Source organism: Oncorhynchus clarkii, chromosome 7, assembly GCF_045791955.1.
Source record: "Oncorhynchus clarkii lewisi isolate Uvic-CL-2024 chromosome 7, UVic_Ocla_1.0, whole genome shotgun sequence".
Taxonomy (NCBI): Eukaryota; Metazoa; Chordata; class Actinopteri; order Salmoniformes; family Salmonidae; genus Oncorhynchus; species Oncorhynchus clarkii.
Genome location: NC_092153.1, coordinates 3,712,949 through 3,734,334, shown reverse-complemented (window position 1 = coordinate 3,734,334; position 21,386 = coordinate 3,712,949). Strand labels below are relative to the sequence as shown.

Below are 21,386 nucleotides of genomic sequence, written 5' to 3'. Positions count from 1 at the left end.
TGGCTCCTTCAATGTAGACTACAGTGAGTAGTGTACACTAGACTGGCTCCCTTCAACGTAGACTACAGTGAGTAGTGTACACTAGACTAGATTCTACTACTACAGTGGACTATATATATTCTACTATAATAGTGGGCTATATATATTCTACTATAATAGTGGACTATATATATTCTACTACTATAGTGGACTATATATATTCTACTACTACAGTGGGCTATATATATTCTACTATAATAGTGGACTATATATATTCTACTACTACAGTGGACTATATATATTCTACTATAATAGTGGGCTATATATATTCTACTATAGTGGACTATATATATTCTACTATAATAGTGGACTATATATATTCTACTACTATAGTGGACTATATATATTCTACTACTAGTGATTCTCAAGAGGATTAGGAAATAGGGGGTGGTCTACATAGACCTCTGTTTACTGGGGCAGTCTTTGGTGCTTCTGTCTGCCTGTCTAACTAACCAAATGTGTGTGTGCGTCTGTGTGCGCGTGTGCGTGTGGTGTGTGTCTGTGTGCGTGTCTGCGTGCGTGCGTTGTGTGTCTGTGTGCCTGTGTGTGCCTGTGTGTCTGTGTGTGTGTGCCTGTGTCTGTGTGTGTGTGTGTGTGTGTGTGTGTGTGTGTGTGTGTGTGTGTGTGTGTGTGTGTGTGTGTAGGGGAGTCAGGGAGATGGAGGGTGGATCTGAAGATGCATATCCGTCCGTCCAGCAGTACAGGAGTCCTCTTCGCTCTGGTCCTCAACGATACCGTCCCCCTGTCTGTCGCCGTGGTTACGCAAGGACCTGACGAAGCTGTGAGTTCAGCAACGATCCCCCCACACACACACACACACACACACACACACACACACACACACACACACACACACACACACACACACACACACACACACACAAACCCATCACCTCTCCCCCTCCTTTCTCCAGGACCTGCAGGTGTTCCTGGATGGAGTGTCCGTGGCAACGCTGCAGTCGTTGATGTTGTGTTACCCAGACCGTCTGTCTGTAGGACTGACTGTCACCCCCACTAGCCTGGAGATCGTCGCCAACACCTCCACCTGGTCCTACAGCCTCCCTGACGGGGCGCTGGATCGACTCAACAACACGATGATGACACACTCTGTCAGGACATGTATAGGAGGACTGCCAGGTAACTAGCTAGTTACTAACTAACTAACCACAATGATGACACTCTGTCAGGACATGTATAGGAGGACTTCCAGGTAACTAGCTAGTAGCTCATTAGCCACAGGACTGCCAGGTAACTAGCTAGTAGCTCATTAGCCACAGGACTGCCAGGTAACTAGCTAGTAGCTCATTAGCCACAGGACTTCCAGGTAACTAGCTAGTAGCTCATTAGCCACAGGACTTCCAGGTAACTAGCTAGTAGCTCATTAGCCACAGGACTTCCAAGGGAACTAGCTAGTAGCTCATTAGCCACAGGACTTCCAAGGTAACTAGCTAGTAGCTCATTAGCCACAGGACTTCCAAGGTAACTAGCTAGTAGCTCATTAGCCACAGGACTTCCAAGGTAACTAGCTAGTAGCTCATTAGCCACAGGACTGCCAGGTAACTAGCTAGTAGCTCATTAGCCACAGGACTTCCAGGTAACTAGCTAGTAGCTCATTAGCCACAGGACTTCCAAGGTAACTAGCTAGTAGCTCATTAGCCACAGGACTTCCAAGGTAACTAGCTAGTAGCTCATTAGCCACAGGACTTCCAAGGTAACTAGCTAGTAGCTCATTAGCCACAGGACTTCCAGGTAACTAGCTAGTAGCTCATTAGCCACAGGACTTCCAGGTAACTAGCTAGTAGCTCATTAGCCACAGGACTTCCAGGTAACTAGCTAGTAGCTCATTAGCCACAGGACTTCCAGGTAAGTAGCTAGTAGCTCATTAGCCACAGTACTTCCAAGGTAACTAGCTAGTAGCTCATTAGCCACAGGACTTCCAAGGTAACTAGCTAGTAGCTCATTAGCCACAGGACTTCCAAGGTAACTAGCTAGTAGCTCATTAGCCACAGGACTGCCAGGTAACTAGCTAGTAGCTCATTAGCCACAGGACTTCCAGGTAACTAGCTAGTAGCTCATTAGCCACAGGACTTCCAAGGTAACTAGCTAGTAGCTCATTAGCCACAGGACTTCCAAGGTAACTAGCTAGTAGCTCATTAGCCACAGGACTTCCAAGGTAACTAGCTAGTAGCTCATTAGCCACAGGACTGCCAGGTAACTAGCTAGTAGCTCATTAGCCACAGGACTTCCAGGTTGGTGAAACTGACTAACGTAGTCCATATTTCAGAACTGATTCAGATTTCATTGATGACGTGTGAAGTGTTTCTGGGTATTTAATCCCTCCGTCCGTCTCCAGATGAGGTCCCAGTCTCCGCCACCCCAGTGACAGCCTACTACCACGGCTGTATGGACGTCAACGTCAACAATCGACTGTTAGACTTCGACGAGGCAGACAGTAAACACAACAGCATTAAGTCCCACTCCTGCCCCCCTGTCTCGCCCCCCCAAGACACTCTCTGACGACCCCCCCCCCCCACCACCACCACTCACCCTACAGGAAGTGACCTCACAGCCAGGTCGACCAATCACCACACATCTCTGTCCTGAGGCCCACATCTGTGTATATGATCCTCTACCTAATGATTAGGAGGAGGGGGAGGGAGGGAGGTAGGGGGAGAGGAAGGGAGGGAAGAAAGGAGTGGGGGAGGGAGAGAGGGAAGAAAGGGGGAGGGAGAGAGGGAAGAAAGGGGGAGGGAGGGGGAGGGAGGGAGGGAGGAAAGGAGTGGGGGAGGGAGAGAGGGAAGAAAGGGGGAGGGAGGGAGGTAGGGGGAGAGGGAGGGAGGGAGGGAGGGGAAAGAGAGAGAGAAAGAGAAAGTGAGGGGAAAGAGAGAGAGAGCAAGGGGAGAGAGAGAGCGAGGAGAGAGAGATGAGAGGGGAGAGAGAGAGTGCGAGAGAGAGGGGAAAGAGAGAGAGAAAGTGAAAGTGAGGGGAAAGAGAGAGAGAGCGAGGGGAGAGAGAGAGAGAAAGTGAGAGAGAGAGGAGAGGGGAGAGAGAGAGTGTGAGAGAGAGGGGAAAGAGAGAGAAAGAGAAAGTGAGGGGAAAGAGAGAGAGAGCGAGGGGAGAGAGAGAGAAAGTGAGAGAGAGCGAGGAGAGAGAGAGAGAGAGGAGAGGGGAGAGAGAGAGAGAGTGTGAGAGAGAGGGGAAAGAGAGAGAGAAAGAGAAAGTGAGGGGAAAGAGAGAGAGAGCGAGGGGAGAGAGAGAAAGTGAGAGAGAGAGCGAGGAGAGAGAGAGAGAGTGTGAGTGTGAGAGAGAGGGGAAAGAGAGAGAGAAAGAGAAAGTGAGGGGAAAGAGAGAGAGAGCGCGAGGGGGGAGAGAGAAAGAAAGTGAGAGAGAGAGCGAGGAGAGAGAGGAGAGGGGAGAGAGAGAGTGAAGAAAGGAGTGGGGGAGGGAGAGAGGGAAGAAAGGGGGAGGGAGGGGGGAGTGGAAGGGAGAAAGGGGGAGGGAGAGATGGTGGGTGGACTTGCACAATGGAGTCATTTCTGTTTATTTAGTTTCCTGCACTCTTTGTTAGACTGTTTTTGAAGATTTCATATTTTTCATTGGACACATCACCATCACCCTCACCATCACCCTCACCATCACCCTCACCCTCACCATCACCCTCACCCTCACCATCACCCTCACCCTCACCATCACCCTCACATCACCCTCACCATCACCCTCACCCTCACCATCACCATCACCATCACCCTCACCCTCACCATCACCCTCACCATCACCCTCACCCTCACCATCACCCTCACCATCACCATCACCATCACCCTCACCATCACCCCAACCTCACCATCACCCTCACCCTCACCCTCACCCCACCATGGTTTGTATTGCCGTGAAATAAACACCAGGCTCTGTTCCTGTTAAGAAGAGGAGTTACCAAAACATGTTGCCATGGACACTGACTGTTCCAGCATCACTTGTTCTGTTGCCATAGACACTGACTGTTCCAGCATCACTTGTTCTGTTGCAATAGACACTGACTGTTCCAGCATCACTGGTTCTGTTGCCATAGACACGGACTAATCCAGCATGACTTGTTCTGTTGCCATAGACACTGACTGTTCCAGCATCACTGGTTCTGTTGCCATAGACACGGACTAATCCAGCATGACTTGTTCTGTTGCCATAGACACTGACTGTTCCAGCATCACTGGTTCTGTTGCCAGGGGTTCCATAGACATGTAGTGAAACAGCTGATCTCTGGAAGGTTCTGATACAGTGGAATGACCTGGGATACATGGTTCTGGTATATACAGTCGGAAGTTTACATACACTTAGGTTGGAGTCATTAAAACTTGTTTTTCAACCACTACACAAATGTCTTGTTAACAAACTATAGTTTTGGCAAGTCGGTTAAGACATCTACTTTGTGCATGACACACGCAATTTTTCCAACAATTGTTAAAAGACAGATTATTTCACTTTTAATTCACTGTATCACAATTCCAGTGGGTCAGAAGTTTACATACACAAAGTTGACCGTGCCTTTAAACAGCTTGGAAAATCACAGAAAATGTCAAGGCTTTAGAAGCTTCTGATAGGCTAATTGACATCATTTGAGTCAATTGGAGGTGTATTTCAAGGCCTACCTTCAAACTCAGTGCCTCTTTGCTTGACATCATGGGAAAATCTAAAGAAATCAGCCAAGACATCAGACAAAAAAAATGTAGACCTCCACAAGTCTGGTTCATCCTTGGGAGCAATTTCCAAACGCCATGTTCATCTGTACAAACAATAGTACGCAAGTATAAACACCATGGGACCACGCAGCTGTCATACCGCTCAGGAAGGAGACACGTTCTGTCTCCTAGAGATGAACGTACTTCGGTGCGAAAAGTGCAAATCAATCCCAGAACAACAGCAAAGGACCCTGTGAAGATGCTGGAGGAAACAGGTACAAAAGTATCTATATCCACAGTAAAATGAGTCCTATATCGACATAACCTGAAAGGCCGCTCAGCAAGGAAGAAGCCACTGCTCCAAAACAAATGGGTCTTCCAAATGGACAATGACCCCAAGCATACTTCCAAAGTTGTGGCAAAATGGCTTAAGGACAACAAAGTCAAGGTATTGGAGTGGCCATCACAAAGCCCTGACCTCAATCCCATAGAAAATTTGTGGGCAGCACTGAAAAGCATGTGCGAGCAAGGAGGCCTACAAACCTGACTCAGTTACACCAGCTCTGTCAGGAGGAATGGACCAAAATTCACCCAACTTATTGTGGGAAGCTTGTGGAAGGCCACCTGAAACGTTTGACCCAAGTTAAACAATTTAAAGGCAATGCTACCTGATAGGTAGTTGAGTGAATGTAAACTTCTGACCCACTGGGAATGTGATGAAAGAAATAAAAGCTGAAATAAATCATTCTCTCTACTATTATTCTGACATTTCACATTCTTAAAAGTGGTGATCCTAACTGACCTAAAGAAAGTGAATTTTTACTAGCGTTAAATGTCAGGGATTGTGAAAAACTGAGTTTAAATGTATTTGGCTAAGGTGTATGTAAACTTCCGACTTCAACTGTATGTAGATGAGATAGATTGAATAGATATGTACCACACACAGGGTGATTTCTGGTTCTCTCTTTTGTCTCTCTCCCTTTCTTCAGACACCCCAATGGTTAACTGTATAGAAAAACATGCTCACTTTAATATATAAGTTAAACGTAGTTGTTTTTGTTGATGGATTGAGTGTTTTTTTGTGTGTTTATTTGAACAAAAGTGAACAAAAGTACGAAAAACTGTGGTTGTGTCTGAAATCTTTCTAGCCTACTGCTTCTAATCAAATCAAATGTATTTATTAAAGCCCTTCTTACATCAGCTGATATCTCAAAGTGCTATGAAACCCCAAACAGCAAGCTAAAATGTACTAGCCATACTACGTACGGATATACTAGTAAAACGCAGTATTAGACGTTAAACAAATATCAACATACTTGGCTCAAACGACAGGAAAGAAGCAGCGGACACTAGCGGCTGTTCGGTCACAGTTTCTGACGGACGTTTTATGGTGTTACACAACATACCGGTACGTCCATTTTCGTTTGTCAAACTGAAGACAGTGCTAGCCAGCAGCTAACAAAATGAGTTTGTTTTTGGCCAAATTGTCATGCAAAAGGGACATAGACGAAGTAATAAAAACTGTCGCTGAAAAGGTTGTAGTTCTTCGGTTTGGAAGAGATGAAGACTCGGTCTGCCTGCAGCTTGACGAGATTGTAAGTAGCTAACATTAGCATGTGTAGCTAGCTGGCTAACTACTACAATGTTGTGGCCAGTAAACATTGACATGCATGTCAGTCGTTACCAATATTTACACCAACACTGTCATTGTAAAAAAAAAAAAAAACGTTTGTCTGTCTGAATCGGAATGCCCGTGTTGTCATTATTTTGCCAGCTGTCCAAAACCGCCCACGACCTGAGTAACATGGCGTCTATCTACATCATGGATGTGGACTCGGCTCCCGTCTACACGAGATACTTCGACATCAGCTACATCCCATCTACCGTCTTCTTCTTCAACGGACAACACATGAAGGTTGATTATGGGTGAGTGGTGACATCTTAGTGTTGAGAAGGAAGATGGCCTACAACTGGACTCGGGCGCTAGAATACCACTGGTTGATTATACAGTCTTAGTTTCAGTGAGTTGTAACACACTCCCCTTTTAATGTCATAGTTGTGGGTACTCCTCATATTAGCTACAAACCATTTCCCCTTTGTAGGCCTATAGCTAAAACACTGTTGTCCCTATACAGGTCTCCAGATCACACCAAGTTTGTGGGCAGTTTTAAGACCAAGCAGGACTTCCTGGATCTGATCGAGGTGATCTACAGAGGAGCTATGAGAGGGAAGATGATCGTCAAGAGTCCCATCGACCCTCAGAACATCCCCAAGTACGACCTGCTCTACCATGGGATCTAATCCCATCACGACCTGCTCAACCATGGGATCTAACCCCATCACAACCTGCTCAACCATGGGATCTAATCCCATTACGACCTGCTCAACCATGGGATCTAACCCCATCACGACCTGCTCAACCATGGGATCTAGATTTCACCACGATTCCCCACCCTTCAGCGCGGTTTCAAGCACCCTGGCTGCAGATCTTGTCTGGGGGCCTTCAGCGCGGTTTCAAGCACCCTGGCTTCAGATGTTGTCTGGGGGGCCTTCAGCACGGTTTGAGCGCTCAAGCTGCCGACAATTCATGGGAAAAGAAAACGTCTGACCAGCACAGAACGGATTGGCCCAGCACAGAACGGATTGGCCCAGCACAGAACAGATTGGCTCAGCACAGAACCGATTGGCTCAGCACAGAACCGATTGGCCCAGCACAGAACGGATTGGCCCAGCACAGAACGGATTGGCCCAGCACAGAACGGATTGGCCCAGCACAGAACCGATTGGCTCAGCCTGGACAATTGTGGTATTGGCGTTATCAAGAGACACCACTGCAGCTGGCGCCATCTCACTTCACCATTCTGATGTAGTGTTTAGTGAAACTGTCCATAACGTGAGGGTTGATATTTCCTAGGGAAATAGATCTCTATAAGAGACACAGGTACATGTCAGAGTGGACAATCCTTTATTTCATACAATGAAGACTCGTTGACAGCTGGACATTTCTTGTTGCCTCTTGTTTAAAGTTGGAATGCTGAATCTAATGTATGTTTGGTGACAAGGTCTGACCCCTTTTGAAATGTGTTAATAAATGTGTCACTTCAAATAATGTTTGGTTTCATCTCTACTGTTTCACCACAATAAATGTAATAAGGCCATTCACAGTGCAGGAGATCCTTGTATTATCTAAGCCCAGGCACCACAGACAGTGCTGGAGATCCTTGTATTATCTAAGCCCAGGCACTACAGACTGCAGGAGATCCTTGTATTATCTAAGCCCAGGCACTACAGACTGCAGGAGATCCTTGTATTATCTAAGCCCAGGCACCACAGACAGTGCTGGAGGTCCTTGTATTAACTAAGCCCAGGCACTACAGACTGCAGGAGATCCTTGTATTATCTAAGCCCAGGCACCACAGACAGTACTGGAGATCCTTGTATTATCTTGTATTTAGTAACTTATTTTGAAGAGGCTGATTGGGTCTAAATGGGCTTTTGGTGTTCGTCTTCAGTGTTACTTGTCGTTAACTGACATTTCCATAAAGTCAGACTTCCCACACCTACTCATTCTTCTCAGAGTCATCTACATTCACCGAGTTGTGTGGTTACCATGAGATATATTACCCAGACTTCCCCAGAGTTGTGTGGTTACCATGAGATATATTACCCAGACTTCCCCAGAGTTGTGTGGTTACCATGAGATATATTACCCAGACTTCCCCAGAGTTGTGTGGTTACCATGAGATATATTACCCAGAGTTGTGTGGTTACCGTGAGATATATTACCCAGAGTTGTGTGGTTACCGTGAGATATATTACCCAGAGTTGTGTGGTTACCATGAGATATATTACCCAGAGTTGTGTGGTTACCATGAGATATATTACCCAGAGTTGTGTGGTTACCGTGAGATATATTACCCAGAGTTGTGTGGTTACCATGAGATATATTACCCAGAGTTGTGTGGTTACCATGAGATATATTACCCAGAGTTGTGTGGTTACCATGAGATATATTACCCAGAGTTGTGTGGTTACCATGAGATATATTACCCAGAGTTGTGTGGTTACCATGAGATATATTACCCAGAGTTGTGTGGTTACCGTGAGATATATTACCCAGAGTTGTGTGGTTACCATGAGATATATTACCCAGAGTTGTGTGGTTACCATGAGATATATTACCCCGAGGGAATTGTTGATAATGCTGTACATTTTTATTCTAGATAACATTTCATTTGTAAAAATGTGCCAAAAAAAAAAAGCATTTTACATAAATGTCTTTAGTATTTTACAGATAGTAAGATGAAAAAAAGTATTTATCCACAATCTGCTGTCGACAAGTCCGACCCTGGAGTGTCTTAACAAAATGAAACTAAATATTTAGGAGGACCTGGAGTGTCTTAACAAAATGAAACTAAATATTTAGGATGACCTGGAGTGTCTTAACAAAATGAAACTAAATATTTAGGAGGACCTGGAGTGTCTTAACAAAATGAAACTAAATATTTAGGAGGACCTGGAGAGTCTTAACAAAATGACACTATATATTTAGGAGGACCTGGAGTGTCTTAACAAAATGACACTAAATATTTAGGAGGACCTGGAGTGTCTTAACAAAATGACACTAAATATTTAGGAGGACCTGGAGTGTCTTAACAAAATGACACTAAATATTTAGGAGGACCTGGAGAGTCTTAACAAAATGAAACTAAATATTTAGGATGACCTGGTGTGTCTTAACAAAATGACACTAAATATTTAGGATGACCTGGAGTGTCTTAACAAAATGACACTAAATATTTAGGATGACCTGGAGTGTCTTAACAAAATGACACTAAATATTTAGGATGACCTGGTGTGTCTTAACAAAATGAAACTAAATATTTAGGATGACCTGGAGTGTCTTAACAAAATGAATCTAAATATTTAGGAGGACCTGGTGTGTCTTAACAAAATTACACTAAATATTTAGGAGGACCTGGAGTGTCTTAACAAAATGAAACTAAATATTTAGGATGACCTGGAGTGTCTTAACAAAATGACACTAAATATTTAGGAGGACCTGGTGTGTCTTAACAAAATGACACTAAATATTTAGGATGACCTGGTGTGTCTTAACAAAATGACACTAAATATGATGACCTGGAGTGTCTTAACAAAATGAAACTAAATATTTAGGATGACCTGGAGTGTCTTAACAAAATGACACTGAATATTTAGGATGACCTGGAGTGTCTTAACAAAATGACACTAAATATTTAGGAGGACCTGGAGTGTCTTAACAAAATGACACTAAATATTTAGGAGGACCTGGAGTGTCTTAACAAAATGACACTAAATATTTAGGATGACCTGGAGTGTCTTAACAAAATGAAACTAAATATTTAGGAGGACCTGGAGTGTCTTAACAAAATTACACTAAATATTTAGGATGACCTGGAGTGTCTTAACAAAATGAAACTACATATTTAGGAGGGCCTGGAGTGTCTTAACAAAATGACACTAAATATTTAGGATGACCTGGAGTGTCTTAACAAAATGACACTAAATATTTAGGATGACCTGGAGTGTCTTAACAAAATGACACTAAATATTTAGGATGACCTGGAGTGTCTTAACAAAATGACACTAAATATTTAGGATGACCTGGAGTGTCTTAACAAAATGACACTAAATATTTAGGAGGGCCTGGAGTGTCTTAACAAAATTAAACTAAATATTTAGGATGACCTCATCCAGAGTCCAGGAAAATGTATTCGCGTGAATTAGACACGTGTCTTTCTGACCGTAAGATAAATACTAAATTCCCACTGTACTCCTGTACTTCACTGGTGCTGTCAGTAAGGCCTGGTGATGCCTCTCCCGTTGTGAGGTCTGATCTGTCCCACTGGTGCTGTCAGTAAGGCCTGGCGATGCCTCTCCCGTTGTGAGGTCTGATCTGTCCCACTGGTGCTGTCAGTAAGGCCTGGTGATGCCTCTCCCGCTGTGAGGTCTGATCTGTCCCACTGGTGCTGTCAATAAGGCCTGGCGATGCCTCTCCCGTTGTGAGGTCTGATCTGTCCCACTGGTGCTGTCAGTAAGGCCTGGTGATGCCTCTCCCGTTGTGAGGTCTGATCTGTCCCACTGGTGCTGTCAATAAGGCCTGGTGATGCCTCTCCCGTTGTGAGGTCTGATCTGTCCCACTGTGCCCCTGCTGCGGGTCACCATACTGAAGGTGGTGGGTGGTTTAGGACTCAGCGTTTTGGAGAAGAACCTGAACACAGACTCCATGCAGACAGATGGAGCCGCGTCATGACTCTGTGTCCCAGCTGACATCTGAGGGCATCCTGCTTTCAGCGACCCCACCGGCTGGTTCAGGGGCTTGGAGCTCAGTACCCACCTAAAAGGCAACATGTTATGTAATGTGCAATGTAAAAGAGAATATATTGTCAATTACTTCCCTGGTTATATAAAGACACCAACCCACCTCCTGGAGCGTGTCCTGACTTCCCTGGTTATATAAAGACACCAACCCACCTCCTAGAGCGTGTCCTGACTTCCCTGGTTATATAAAGACACCAACCCACCTCCTAGAGCGTGTCCCGACTTCCCTGGTTATATAAAGACATCAACCCACCTCCTAGAGCGTGTCCTGACTTCCCTGGTTATATAAAGACATCAACCCACCTCCTGGAGCGTGTCCTGACTTCCCTGGTTATATAAAGACACCTCCTAGAGCGTGTCCTGACTTCCCTGGTTATATAAAGACATCAACCCACCTCCTAGAGCGTGTCCTGACTTCCCTGGTTATATAAAGACATCAACCCACCTCCTGGAGCGTGTCCTGACTTCCCTGGTTATATAAAGACACCTCCTAGAGTGTTTCCTGACTTCCCTGGTTATATAAAGACATCAACCCACCTCCTAGAGCGTGTCCCGACTTCCCTGGTTATATAAAGACATCAACCCACCTCCTAGAGCGTGTCCCGACTTCCCTGGTTATATAAAGACATCAACCCGCCTCCTAGAGCGTGTCCCGACTTCCCTGGTTATATAAAGACACCAACCCGCCTCCTAGAGCGTGTCCCGACTTCCCTGGTTATATAAAGACATCAACCCGCCTCCTAGAGCGTGTCCCGACTTCCCTGGTTATATAAAGACATCAACCCACCTCCTAGAGCGTGTCCTGACTTCCCTGGTTATATAAAGACATCAACCCACCTCCTAGAGCGTGTCCTGACTTCCCTGGTTATATAAAGACATCAACCCACCTCCTGGAGCGTGTCCTGACTTCCCTGGTTATATAAAGACACCTCCTAGAGCGTGTCCTGACTTCCCTGGTTATATAAAGACATCAACCCACCTCCTAGAGCGTGTCCTGACTTCCCTGGTTATATAAAGACATCAACCCACCTCCTGGAGCGTGTCCTGACTTCCCTGGTTATATAAAGACACCTCCTAGAGTGTTTCCTGACTTCCCTGGTTATATAAAGACATCAACCCACCTCCTGGAGCGTGTCCTGACTTCCCTGGTTATATAAAGACACCTCCTAGAGTGTTTCCTGACTTCCCTGGTTATATAAAGACATCAACCCACCTCCTAGAGCGTGTCCTGACTTCCCTGGTTATATAAAGACATCAACCCACCTCCTAGAGCGTGTCCTGACTTCCCTGGTTATATAAAGACATCAACCCGCCTCCTAGAGCGTGTCCCGACTTCCCTGGTTATATAAAGACACCAACCCACCTCCTAGAGCGTGTCCTGACTTCCCTGGTTATATAAAGACACCTCCTAGAGCGTGTCCTGACTTCCCTGGTTATATAAAGACATCAACCCGCCTCCTAGAGCGTGTCCTGACTTCCCTGATTATATAAAGACATCAACCCACCTCCTAGAGCGTGTCCCGACTTCCCTGGTTATATAAAGACACCTCCTAGAGCGTGTCCTGACTTCCCTGGTTATATAAAGACATCAACCCACCTCCTAGAGCGTGTCCTGACTTCCCTGGTTATATAAAGACATCAACCCGCCTCCTAGAGCGTGTCCTGACTTCCCTGATTATATAAAGACATCAACCCACCTCCTGGAGCGTGTCCTGACTTCCCTGGTTATATAAAGACACCTCCTAGAGCGTGTCCTGACTTCCCTGGTTATATAAAGACACCAACCCACCTCCTAGAGCGTGTCCTCAGCCACTCCCGGCCCACCGCGTCCAACTGCTGGTGCCACAGGCTGTGGGAGGAGTCCAGGAAGGCCGCCGCCCACACCTGCCCCACCACTTGTTGTGGGCGTCGGCACAGCAGGTCCACGAACGCCAGGCCTCCGTAACCGTGCGCTACCACGACGACACGCCGGGAGACGCAGCGCGACACCAGGAGGTCCCAGACGCGGTGAACGTGCTCCTCCGGAGTCTCCCCAACACCTCCTCCCTGGTTGGGGTTCATCAGGAGGACAGAGCTGCCCTCTTCTAGGACCCTCTTCACGTAGGGGATCATGCTGCCTCTTTCCAGACCTCGGCTGGCAGCAGCCCTCCAGCTCCACAGCCCGCAGCGCATCGTTCCCCGGTCCTGGACCACCACCAACAGGGTGGCAGGGCTCTCCAGGGCCCCAGGGGAGAGGTACACGTAGCCCTGGCTGAGGGTTCCTTGGTGGGGGCTAAAGTAGACCCTGTGGTCCCCCTGCCCCTGATGCTCTGGTGGAGGAGGGAGGTAGACCTCCTTGCTGAGAGATGGAGGAGGGAGGTAGACCCCCTTGCTGAGAGATGGAGGAGGGAGGTAGACCCCCTTGCTGTGGGGTGGAGGAGGGAGGTAGAGCTCCTTGCTGTGGGGTGGGAGGTAGAGCCTGAAGAGGTGCAGCTGCTCCTCCAGGAGAGAGTGAACGTGTTGGGTGATGTGGAGACATAAGGCCTGGTCCTCTCTCTGGGTGGCGTCTGGGTCACAGCTCCGCTGGAACATGAAGGGCTCCTGGGTGACCCGGTGACACAGACGCCCGTCCGAGGTGAAGCGATAGGGGAAGATTGAGGGAGGGGAGACAGTCTGACCCCCCTGGCTCTGGGTCTGACCCTGGCTCTTAGCGGTGTCCAATATTAACTCCATCCTGGCGCAAAGCATAAAGAGAGATGTCAAACACTGGGCCAACTGATCCCGTTAGTCTCTAGCCTGGGAGTATTGAGGAAGGGCTATCTGATCCCGTTAGTCTCTAGCCTGGGAGTATTGAGGGAGGGCCAACTGATCCCGTTAGTCTCTAGCCTGGGAGTATTGAGGAAGGGCTATCTGATCCCGTTAGTCTCTAGCCTGGGAGTATTGAGGAAGGGCTATCTGATCCCGTTAGTCTCTAGCCTGGGAGTATTGAGGAAGGGCTATCTGATCCCGTTAGTCTCTAGCCTGGGAGTATTGAGGAAGGGCTATCTGATCCCGTTAGTCTCTAGCCTGGGAGTATTGAGGAAGGGCTATCTGATCCCGTTAGTCTCTAGCCTGGGAGTATTGAGGGAGGGCTATCTGATCCCGTTAGTCTCTAGCCTGGGAGTATTGAGGAAGGGCTATCTGATCCCGTTAGTCTCTAGCCTGGGAGTATTGAGGAAGGGCCAACTGATCCCGTTAGTCTCTAGCCTGGGAGTATTGAGGAAGGGCCAACTGATCCCGTTAGTCTCTAGCCTGGGAGTATTGAGGAAGGGCCAACTGATCCCGTTAGTCTCTAGCCTGGGAGTATTGAGGAAGGGCTATCTGATCCCGTTAGTCTCTAGCCTGGGAGTATTGAGGGAGAGCTATCTGATCCCGTTAGTCTCTAGCCTGGGAGTATTGAGGAAGGGCTATCTGATCCCGTTAGTCTCTAGCCTGGGAGTATTGAGGGAGGGCTATCTGATCCCGTTAGTCTCTAGCCTGGGAGTATTGAGGAAGGGCTATCTGATCCCGTTAGTCTCTAGCCTGGGAGTATTGAGGAAGGGCTATCTGATCCCGTTAGTCTCTAGCCTGGGAGTATTGAGGAAGGGCTATCTGATCCCGTTAGTCTCTAGCCTGGGAGTATTGAGGAAGGGCTATCTGATCCCGTTAGTCTCTAGCCTGGGAGTATTGAGGAAGGGCTATCTGATCCCGTTAGTCTCTAGCCTGGGAGTATTGAGGAAGGGCTATCTGATCCCGTTAGTCTCTAGCCTGGGAGTATTGAGGAAGGGCTATCTGATCCCGTTAGTCTCTAGCCTGGGAGTATTGAGGGAGGGCTATCTGATCCCGTTAGTCTCTAGCCTGGGAGTATTGAGGAAGGGCTATCTGATCCCGTTAGTCTCTAGCCTGGGAGTATTGAGGGAGGGCTATCTGATCCCGTTAGTCTCTAGCCTGGGAGTATTGAGGGAGGGCTATCTGATCCCGTTAGTCTCTAGCCTGGGAGTATTGAGGAAGGGCTATCTGATCCCGTTAGTCTCTAGCCTGGGAGTATTGAGGAAGGGCTATCTGATCCCGTTAGTCTCTAGCCTGGGAGTATTGAGGAAGGGCTATCTGATCCCGTTAGTCTCTAGCCTGGGAGTATTGAGGGAGGGCTATCTGATCCCGTTAGTCTCTAGCCTGGGAGTATTGAGGAAGGGCTATCTGATCCCGTTAGTCTCTAGCCTGGGAGTATTGAGGAAGGGCTATCTGATCCCGTTAGTCTCTAGCCTGGGAGTATTGAGGGAGGGCTATCTGATCCCGTTAGTCTCTAGCCTGGGAGTATTGAGGGAGGGCCAACTGATCCCGTTAGTCTCTAGCCTGGGAGTATTGAGGAAGGGCTATCTGATCCCGTTAGTCTCTGGCCTGGGAGTATTGAGGAAGGGCTATCTGATCCCGTTAGTCTCTAGCCTGGGAGTATTGAGGGAGGGCTATCTGATCCCGTTGGTCTCTAGCCTGGGAGTATTGAGGAAGGGCTATCTGATCCCGTTAGTCTCTAGCCTGGGAGTATTGAGGAAGGGCTATCTGATCCCGTTAGTCTCTAGCCTGGGAGTATTGAGGAAGGGCTATCTGATCCCGTTAGTCTCTAGCCTGGGAGTATTGAGGAAGTAAGCACATTGTTATTTGTTTTCGGGGATCATTTTACATTTCATGTAATAGACACAGTGGGCTTCCAAATGATTGACACCCTTGATAAAGATGAGCAGAAATGACTGTATTAAATTATACAAACACTGAGCTATATTGTACGCTGTGATTTTTGGGGGGTAATTATATAATGTTATGCTAATACAACTGTTCCATTGGTGTGTGGCTAAAGAGCTCTCTATTCATGTCATCCAACAAATGTAAACGGCTGGAGTTTTCTAAACGCCGCTTGGATTGGAACCTGGTGCTTTGGGTCAGATCACCTGTAAATAGAGCTCTTTGTCCACGCAGACCAGCGGTGTGTTTGGTGTCCAAATCAGGATGTATGAGCAGAGAATAACCCCATTACCTACTGTGGAATATGGTGCTGGATCTTTGATGTTATGGGGGCCGTTCTGCCTCTGCCGGTCCCGGGGCTCCCGATGCTTCCGCCGGTCCCGGGGCTCCGGATGCTTCCGCCGGTCCCGGGGCTCCGGATGCTTCCGCCGGTCCCGGGGCTCCGGATGCTTCCGCCGGTCCCGGGGCTCCGGATGCTTCCGCCGGTCCCGGGGCTCCGGATGCTTCCGCCGGTCCCGGGGCTCCGGATGCTTCCGCCGGTCCCGGGGCTCCGGATGCTTCCACCGGTCCCGGGGCTCCGGATGCTTCCGCCGGTCCCGGGGCTCCGGATGCTTCCGCCGGTCCCGGGGCTCCGGATGCTTCCGCCGGTCCCGGGGCCCCGGATGCTTCCGTTGGTCCCGGGGCTCCGGATGCTTCCGCTGGTCCCGAGGCTCCGGATGCTGCTCCGGATGCTTCCGCTGGTCCCGAGGCTCCGGATGCTTCCGCTGGTCCCGGGGCTCCGGATGCTTCCGCTGGTCCCGGGGCTCCGGATGCTTCCGCTGGTCCTGGGGCTCCGGATGCTTCCGCTGGTCCCGGGGCTCCGGATGCTTCCGCTGGTCCCGGGGCTCCGGATGCTTCCACTGGTCCTGGGACCTTTGTTAAGGTCAACGGCATCATGAACTCTACCAAGTACCAGGACATTTTAGCCCCATAAAAACTGGTTGCCTCTGTCAGGTAGCTGAAACTTGTCCCCAAGTGGATCTTCCAGTAAGACAATAACCCCAAGCACACATAAAAATCCACAAAGAAATTGTTAATTGGCCACCAAAAATCAACATTTTGCAATGGCCATCTCAGTCTCCGGACTTAAAAACCCCATTGAAAACCTTTGAATTGCAGAGGGCAGTTCATAAACACATTTCATACAGTCCTTTTTTCTCTCATCTTTACCAAGGGTGTCAATCATTTGGAACCACACTGTATATCCTAACCAAGAGTGTCAATCATTTGGGACCCCACTGTATATCCTAACCAAGGGTGTCAATAATTTGGAACCACACTGTATATCCTAACCAAGGGTGTCAATAATTTGGAACCCCACTGTATATCCTAACCAAGGGTGTCAATAATTTGGAACCACGCTGTATATCCTAACCAATAACAGGTCAAACGGTTTGCATTACCATTTATTTAAACTAGGATTTATTTTTGCATTGGATTTATCAGTTCATTTATCACCATGGCTACTGGCTAATAGCATCCCTCCTCACCAAAACATACCTGGCTAAAGTGATGCGTTTGTGGCACTCGTCAGCCAAAAATAGTCGCTGAATGCGTTCTGGTGACCAGTTGTATCCAATAACCCAAAGAAGCCAATGAGAAAAGGCACTAAACGTTACTTTACTCTCGACTGAATATTAGTAATGACCGCTCCGATGATGCTTTGACAGATGGAAGCTACAAACGAAAAGCGACGACGCGACGACTCAACCCCCGTCTATAGGTCAAAGGTGCATGACATAGTGCGCGAATGGCATGGAAATGCCGCGTGACATAATCAGTCACAAGATACAAATATATGCTTTTTTTTTTAAATTTTTTTTACATTTTATGTTTAACTTAGAGATAACAAGCTTTAACCACACAGAGATGCTTTTATTAAAAATATTACGTTTTATTGTACACTTAATTCACACTATTTATTACTGAGCAATATGATATGGCCATTTCAGGACTGTCATCTTTATCCACACATTGGCAATTGTTCCACCATGAACGTATTATGAAGTATATGAGTTTGCATGTTGCTAGATCTTTCTCTATGTCTGCCGGGTGCTGTGAGTGTGTGTGATGATGTTTGGTGGCTTGTATCCAAATTACCTTTCGCCGTGTTGATCCGTCTACTTGTCTGTCTACCCCTGCTGTCATACAGGGGGTCGGACCTCCAGGTGCCACTGCAGGAACACAGGGTCAGAGGTCAAAGATTAGGGACAAGGTCAAGGAGTGGTTGATGAGAGGTGTTGTGGTCAGAGAGCATGACGGACTAGAAAGGGTTCCCGCTACCAGGATAAATACGCCTGGTCTGAAAACAATCTATGCATTTTACATGATTGGGCAGGGGCACTGGCATGAGTGGGCCTGGGAGGGCATTGGCCCACCCACTTGGAGCCAGGACCAACCATTGGCTCACATCAACACCATTATCCCAGAAATCCTAGACCCACTCCAATTTGCATACCGCCCCAACAGATCCACAGGTGATGCAATTTCTATTGCACTCCACACTGCCCTCTCCCACCTGGACAAAAGGAACACCTACGTGAGAACGCTATTCATTGACTACAGCTCAGCGTTCAATACCATAGTGCCCTCAAAGCTCATCACTAAGCTAAGGACCCTGGGACTAAACACCTTCCTCTGCAACTGGATCCTGGACTTCCTGACGGGCCGCCCCCAGGTGGTAAGGGTAGGTAACAACACATCTGCCATGCTGACCTCAATACGGGGGCCCCTCGGGGGTGCATGCTCAGTCCCCTCCTGTACTCCCTGTTCACCCACGACTGCGTGGCCAAGCACGACTCCAACACCATCAATAAGTGAGACAGCCTTTAGGGAGGAGGTCAGAGACCTGGCCGTGTGGTGCCAGAATAACAACCTATCCCTCAATGTAACCAAGACTAAGGAGATGATTGAAGACCGAGCACTCTCCCATTCTCATCGACGGGGCTGTAGTGGAGCAGGTTGAGACCTTCAAGTTCCTTGGTGTCCACATCACCAACAAACTAGAATGGTCCAAACACACCAAGACAGTCGTGAAGAGGGCACGACAAAGCCTATTCCCCCTCAGGAGACTGAAAAGATTTGGCATGGTTCCTCAAATCCTCAAAAAAGTTATACAACTGCACCATCAAGAGCATCCTGACTGGCTGCATCACCAATACACTACAACCTGACTGGCTGCATCACCAATACACTACAACCTGACTGGCTGCATCACCAATACACTACATCCTGACTGGCTGCATCACCACTACACTACAATCTGACTGGCTGCATCACCAATACACTACATCCTGACTGGCTGCATCACCAATACACTACATCCTGACTGGCTGCATCACCAATACACTACATCCTGACTGGCTGCATCACCAATACACTACAACCACTACACTACAACCACTACACTACAACCTGACTGGCTGCATCACCAATACACTACAACCTGACTGGCTGCATCACCAATACACTACATCCTGAATGGCTGCATCACCAATACACTACATCCTGACTGGCTGCATCACCAATACACTACATCCTGACTGGCTGCATCACCAATACACTACAACCACTACACTACAACCACTACACTACAACCTGACTGGCTGCATCACCAATACACTACAACCACTACACTACAACCACTACACTACAACCTGACTGGCTGCATCACCACTACACTACAACCTGACTGGCTGCATCACCAATACACTACAACCTGACTGGCTGCATCACCAATACACTACAACCTGACTGGCTGCATCACCACTACACTACATCCTGACTGGCTGCATCACCAATACACTACAACCTGACTGGCTGCATCACCAATACACTACATCCTGACTGGCTGCATCACCAATACACTACAACCTGACTGGCTGCATCACCAATACACTACAACCTGACTGGCTGCATCACCAATACACTACAACCTGACTGGCTGCATCACCAATACACTACATCCTGACTGGCTGCATCACCAATACACTACAACCTGACTGGCTGCATCACCAATACACTACAACCTGACTGGCTGCATCACCAATACACTACATCCTGACTGGCTGCATCACCAATACACTACATCCTGACTGGCTGCATCACCAATACACTACATCCTGACTGGCTGCATCACCAATACACTACAACCTGACTGGCTGCATCACTAATACACTACAACCTGACTGGCTGCATCACCAATACACTACAACCTGACTGGCTGCATCACCAATACACTACATCCTGACTGGCTGCATCACCAATACACTACATCCTGACTGGCTGCATCACCACTACACTACAACCTGACTGGCTGCATCACCAATACACTACAACCACTACACTACAACCACTACACTACAACCTGACTGGCTGCATCACCAATACACTACATCCTGACTGGCTGCATCACCAATACACTACAACCTGACTGGCTGCATCACCAATACACTACAACCTGACTGGCTGCATCACCAATACACTACAACCTGACTGGCTGCATCACCAATACACTACAACCTGACTGGCTGCATCACTGCTTGGTATTCCCAATACCCATTTAATACCCACTGATTCCCAATACCCATTTAACACCCACCGATTCCCAATACCCATTTAATACCCACTGATTCCCAATACCCATTTAATACCCACTGATTCCCAACACCCACTGATTCCCAATACCCATTTAATTCCCGCCGATTCCCAATACCCATTTAATACCCACTGATTCCCAATACCCATTTAATACCCACTGATTCCCAATACCCATTTAATACCCACTGATTCCCAACACCCATTTAATACCCACTGATTCCCAATACCCATTTAATACCCACTGATTCCCAATACCCATTTAATACCCACTGATTCCCAATACCCATTTAATACCCACTGATTCCCAATACCCATTTAATACCCACTGATTCCCAACACCCATTTAACACCCACTGATTCCCAATACCCATTTAATACCCACTGATTCCCAATACCCATTTAACACCCACCGATTCCCTATACCCATTTAACACCCACTGATTCCCAACACCCATTTGAGAAAAAGGCTCCCTAACCCAATATGTTTCTTATGTATCAATGGTCATCATATAAAGTTTAAACAGACATAAAGCAAACGAGAATAACCAGATCATTGTTATGCATCTCAGCTGAGCAAGTAACCTCGTTTAATTTCTGGACACCTGTTTTGGTGAAGTGTCAATAGGAACTATTGGATTCCATGTATGTGTTCCACACGGTGCAATATTACCAGGGCACCGGATGTTGTTGCCACCATCGTTCCCGCCAGCAAGAATAAGGCAGTGACATCAGGGATTTTCCTTTAAAATAAAAGTCCCGCAATGAATTTGGGTGAAAAATAATACAAATGGTCGAAATTTGTAACATTTTATAAAGAAATGTTAGCATACTTTTGATTAACTATATGAAAATAATAATAAAGTGAATCGCCTTTATAGCACAAATAATATTATAGCATTGACATTATTGTTAACAGCATTAAAAGTAATGATTATTAGA

The 21,386-nt window shown here is 47.3% G+C and overlaps 3 protein-coding genes across 3 annotated transcripts in view; 2 read left to right on the top strand and 1 right to left on the bottom strand.

Moving 5' to 3' along the window:
* The window catches only part of LOC139412751 (vitamin K-dependent protein S-like), a 36,997-nt gene extending 34,263 nt beyond the window's left edge, over window positions 1-2,734 (top strand). Inside the window, exons 12-14 of the mRNA XM_071159437.1 lie at window positions 684-820; window positions 954-1,176; window positions 2,393-2,734. Of these exons, the coding sequence (XP_071015538.1) occupies window positions 684-820; window positions 954-1,176; window positions 2,393-2,556 (524 nt within the window). The 3' untranslated portion in view covers window positions 2,557-2,734. The remainder of the gene's footprint in view (window positions 1-683; window positions 821-953; window positions 1,177-2,392) is intronic.
* Window positions 2,735-5,084: 2,350 nt separating this feature from the next.
* LOC139414035 (thioredoxin-like protein 4B) lies at window positions 5,085-7,858 on the top strand. Its single transcript, XM_071161911.1, has 3 exons — window positions 5,085-6,307; window positions 6,487-6,638; window positions 6,848-7,858. The coding sequence occupies exons 1-3, from the start codon at window positions 6,176-6,178 to the stop codon at window positions 7,011-7,013; spliced, it is 450 nt and encodes a 149-aa protein (XP_071018012.1). The 5' UTR covers window positions 5,085-6,175; the 3' UTR covers window positions 7,014-7,858.
* A 2,986-nt stretch (window positions 7,859-10,844) lies between these two features.
* On the bottom strand, window positions 10,845-13,787 carry LOC139413982 (cotranscriptional regulator ARB2A homolog). The gene is made up of 3 exons (XM_071161867.1): window positions 13,514-13,787; window positions 12,865-13,384; window positions 10,845-11,091 (listed from the first exon to the last, which is right to left on the bottom strand). Exons 1-3 carry the CDS (start codon window positions 13,785-13,787, stop codon window positions 10,845-10,847), a joined length of 1,041 nt encoding a protein of 346 aa, XP_071017968.1.
* Window positions 13,788-21,386: the final 7,599 nt, after the last annotated feature.

What these genes read in the sequence shown, in the direction of transcription:
- LOC139414035 (XM_071161911.1), top strand. Translation starts at nt 6,176, where the DNA reads ATGAGTTTGTTTTTGGCCAAATTGTCATGCAAAAGGGACATAGACGAA. An exon ending in GCCTGCAGCTTGACGAGATT is followed by an intron (nt 6,308 to 6,486) that starts GTAAGTAGCTAA and finishes TTATTTTGCCAG; the next exon opens with CTGTCCAAAACCGCCCACGA. An exon ending in CACATGAAGGTTGATTATGG is followed by an intron (nt 6,639 to 6,847) that starts GTGAGTGGTGAC and finishes GTCCCTATACAG; the next exon opens with GTCTCCAGATCACACCAAGT.
- LOC139413982 (XM_071161867.1), bottom strand. Translation starts at nt 13,787, where the DNA reads ATGGAGTTAATATTGGACACCGCTAAGAGCCAGGGTCAGACCCAGAGC. An exon ending in GCTCTACCTCCCACCCCACA is followed by an intron (nt 13,385 to 13,513) that starts GCAAGGAGCTCT and finishes CTCCTCCACCAG; the next exon opens with AGCATCAGGGGCAGGGGGAC. An exon ending in CTGAGGACACGCTCTAGGAG is followed by an intron (nt 11,092 to 12,864) that starts GTGGGTTGGTGT and finishes GTTGCCTTTTAG; the next exon opens with GTGGGTACTGAGCTCCAAGC.